The sequence below is a fragment of the Fonticula alba genome, assembly GCF_000388065.1.
Source record: "Fonticula alba strain ATCC 38817 unplaced genomic scaffold supercont2.6, whole genome shotgun sequence".
NCBI lineage: Eukaryota > Rotosphaerida > Fonticulaceae > Fonticula > Fonticula alba.
In genome coordinates this window covers 694,746-698,349 of record NW_009242976.1, presented here as the reverse complement: position 1 = coordinate 698,349, position 3,604 = coordinate 694,746, and the positions used below count along the sequence as shown (strand labels likewise).

At 67.2% G+C, this 3,604-nt stretch overlaps 1 protein-coding gene across 1 annotated transcript in view; it reads right to left on the bottom strand.

Annotated features, from left to right (window-relative positions):
- H696_03819 (hypothetical protein) overlaps nt 1-1,990 on the bottom strand; it is a 2,751-nt gene extending 761 nt beyond the window's left edge. The window contains exons 1-4 of the mRNA XM_009497678.1: nt 1,869-1,990; nt 1,629-1,748; nt 625-1,500; nt 97-450 (exon numbers count right to left, since the gene is read on the bottom strand). Coding sequence (XP_009495953.1) covers nt 97-450; nt 625-1,500; nt 1,629-1,748; nt 1,869-1,871 — 1,353 coding nt within the window. The 5' untranslated portion in view covers nt 1,872-1,990. The remainder of the gene's footprint in view (nt 1-96; nt 451-624; nt 1,501-1,628; nt 1,749-1,868) is intronic.
- Between the last annotated feature and the right edge of the window lie 1,614 nt (nt 1,991-3,604).

The window sequence follows — 3,604 nt, the reverse complement described above, 5'->3', positions numbered from 1 at the left end:
GGGGGGGGGGGGGGGGGGGGGGGGGGAGGAGGAAGGGCGCATGGGCTGGGAGAAGGAGGGACAATCAAAAAAGAGGCGCAGGCACAAAGGGCGCACCAGAATCGGGAGATCCTCGATGGTGGGATTGGAGCCGCTCCATTCGGCCCACAGATCCGGCGAGGGGACAAACCGGCCGAGCGCATCCTCCGGAGCCGGGGGCGTGGCGGTCGCGGCGGCCAGGCCGGTCGGCGCGCCAGCCCACTCCGGACGGAAGCGCAGGTGCGCATAGTCCCGCGCGGCGGCCATGCACCGGCGGTTGGCCAGACTGGCCAGAGCCCGGAGGTTGGGGAAGATGCTCCGGTGATGATCGGTCACGGACCACAGGTAGTCCAGAGCCCAGACCAGCTGGCACATATGGTCAAGGGTGGAACGAGCGTCCTCCAGGTCAGCCGGCGCAAGCACATCATTGACCTGTCAGGCGCGCGAACATGGGACCCACATGCGAATGGGGATATAGAGAGAGGGGCGCGAGAGAGAGAGAGAGAGAGAGAGAGACATAAGTAACATGAATGCTGGGAGGCGGGAAAAGACCAATAAAAAAGGAAGGAAGGAAGGAAGAGGCTGGCCGAAGGGGAGGACGCGTACCGCCTCGGTCACCTGGGCGATGAAGGTCTTCATGCTGGTGGAGTCGCGCTCATCGATGCTGACATAGGACCCGGTTGACATCCGCCGGCTGGAGTCGCGCTGCGACGGCTCGGAGTCCGAGTCCGAGTGATGGGTCTCGTCGTTGAGCTGCCCGTGGGTGTGGGAGGTGTGCTCATCGTCGCTGTCATCGTCGGAGGATGAAGAACTCCCATGGCCGGGAAGCTGGCCGCTGGAGTCGCTATCCGAGCCGGACTCATCGTCCTCGGTGACGCCATACATGAAGAGGCAGCGCTCGCTGGGGGGGATCGCAGGGGAGGCGACCGCCGGGGCGGCGGCCGCGGCGGCGGCGGCCTCGGCCGCACGGGCGGCGGCACCGATGGCCGCCGCCGCCCCGGACGACAGCATCACCGAGTTCACCTGGCGACGAGAAGCCGGCTTGCTCCCGAGAGCGGCATCGACCTCGGCTTCGGGCCCGGTGCCGGTCTCCGCCTCGGGGGTCTCGCCATTCAGGAAGAGCAGGCTGCGCAGATTGGAAATGTATGTCTCGGAAGAGGTGCTCTCCCGAAGGTCCTTCCCATGGCACAGGGCGTGGACAATGGCCTGACGAGCCTCCTTGTTGATGACGACCATGCGCTCGAGGCGCTCATTGAGCGTGGTGTTCATGTCGTATGAGGCATAGTCATTGTAGTCGGGATCGCTGTCGTCCGAGTCGTTGTCCTCATTTTGCTGGAGGGCCATGCGGAAGCGGACCACCCAATTCCGCGACAGGCGCGGCGTGTCCGCCCGGTAGGTGAGGCTCTCGCCGAGGTAGCTCTCCACACGGAGAAGCGACTGGGGGAGGAGGTGAACTCCCAGCACAAGGTCCAGATCGAAGGCCTATGTGGCGAGGGGGGGAGGTCAGCGACAGTGGTCGCCACATGTACGACAGTGACCACGACAATGGGGGGGAATGCGGGGGATGGGAGGGGGAGAGGCGGAGGGAGGGAGCTGGTGAGGATATGTACCGAGATGGGGGTGGCTGAGGTTCCGCTACGGAAAAGCTCGAAGCGGCTGCGATGGGGGATGATGCATCCCCAAGACCGGAGGCCGCCACCGACAGGGGCAAGGTAACCCTCGATGGATGGCTGACACGAGGGTGGGGCACAGAACAGAGCGGGAGGAGAAACCAAATAGAGGGCAAGGTCAGGGGGAGTACGGGGAGTGTCGGCGGATACAAGGGGGCGGGGGACGGGGGGGGGCGGTACCATAACGAGGAAAGACCAGCGGGAGAAACGGAAGAAATGGGCAGCGACTGCCGGCCGGGTGTGAGAAGAGAGGGAGGGAACGGATGGTGATGGGGGGGGGGGAGATGGGAGGGGGATGGGAGGGGGGTTTGGTCCTCAAGAAGGAAGAAAATACAGATCCCTGGCCCAAAAAGCCCCGAAGCATGGGGAACCGGACACAAGGGAGCCAGGTGCCAAACGCGGGCCCCAGCCCCCGGCTGGCCCCGCCCAAACTGGCACACCACTTGAGGCCGAGGAGGGGGGGGGCCATCTTTTTGCCCCCGCCCGGGTGGAGGAAGGGGAGTGTGGGGTGTCACGTACTCGGGCATCGCGGCACAAGCATACACACATGTACACACGCACAGATGTGCGCGCACACACACACACACATGTACGCACACATACACATGCACACATACACATGCCCTCGGATACACGAGCAGGTCCTCACCGCGTCCGATTGTCTCGAGGAGGACGCGGCATTGGAAATCCCTGCAAAGTGCGGGGCACGACTGAAACATTCGGACCTATTAGTTTGGGCAGCCGGGCATCCTGCATTATTGCTGTTGCCAGTGCGTATGCGGGGGGGAGGGGGGGGGGGGGGGCGTGCGCGAGCCCGGGTCGCCACGGCGCTACGGATCGGTGATTATTGTTGTTGATGCTCTTGGCGCGGTAGGCCGAGGCCCGGGGCGCGAGCGTGCGGGTTTTGTGGGGATGCCCGCGCCCGAGGCAAGTCCGAGACGGGCGGTGGAAATTCAGCACATCTCCACCGCACACGCAGGCGGCAGACGGCCCCTGTGCGAGGCGCGCTCGAGGGGGCTCTCTTCTCGAGGGGGGCGATCCGGGAGTCGCGCGGCCCGGTGGCCGGCGACAAAAGGCCCGGCCAATCCGTCGGAAGTTGAGGGGAAGCAAACGGCGAACGCGGGGCGAGGAAGGACGGCCCCGCCCGGCCCCCGGCCGCCACCAACACACTCAGAGCCGCGGGGGGGGGGGGGGGGGGGGGGAGTGCCCCCCCTCGCCAGGGGCCATATGGCCCCGCTGTCCTAGGGGCACAGCCCGGCCATACCTGTGCCTCCCCCCCGGTGCTGCTCCTCCGGCAGCTTCATGGAACGAAAATGACCGCCTCCCTTGGCGCGCTCCGCCTCCCCCCCTTCCGCCTAAGCCGCCCCAGTCAGCGGCCCTTCGCACGCATGCGTGCAAGGACGCACGTAAGCGCGCACGCCCGCACGCAGACACACCGGGCACACGGGCTCGCACGCCCGAGGGCGACCCCACGCGTGGTCCCAGAGACCCGCCTGGGAGGTGGGGCTCATTTGGCGGGGCGAATTGTCGGCTGGGCGATTTCCATGAAGGTCCGCAAAGTGAACCAGGCAAGGCAGAGGGAGACGCCCCTGAGGCCGGGGTGTCGGCCGCCCGCGTGCGAGCCGGACGCCGCGACCCCTCATGCCGCCAGGTGGGTGGTCCGGCCGCCACCGCGGCCACGGTGGCCATGGTGGCGAGAACGGCAGACCCACCGATGGACGCGGATGCTTGGGAACTCCCGCCCCCCCCGCCCCCGCCCCCGCCCCCGCCCCCGGACCCGGTGGCGCGGGGGGGGGGGGGGGGGACCTCCACGGTTGGGCGTTACCAACTCGCTCACCCGTGCCGTCCGGCGGCCCTGGCTCAAGAGAGCCCGGGGCCAGGCCCCTCTCATCAACGCGGCACGGCCGCACCAAGCC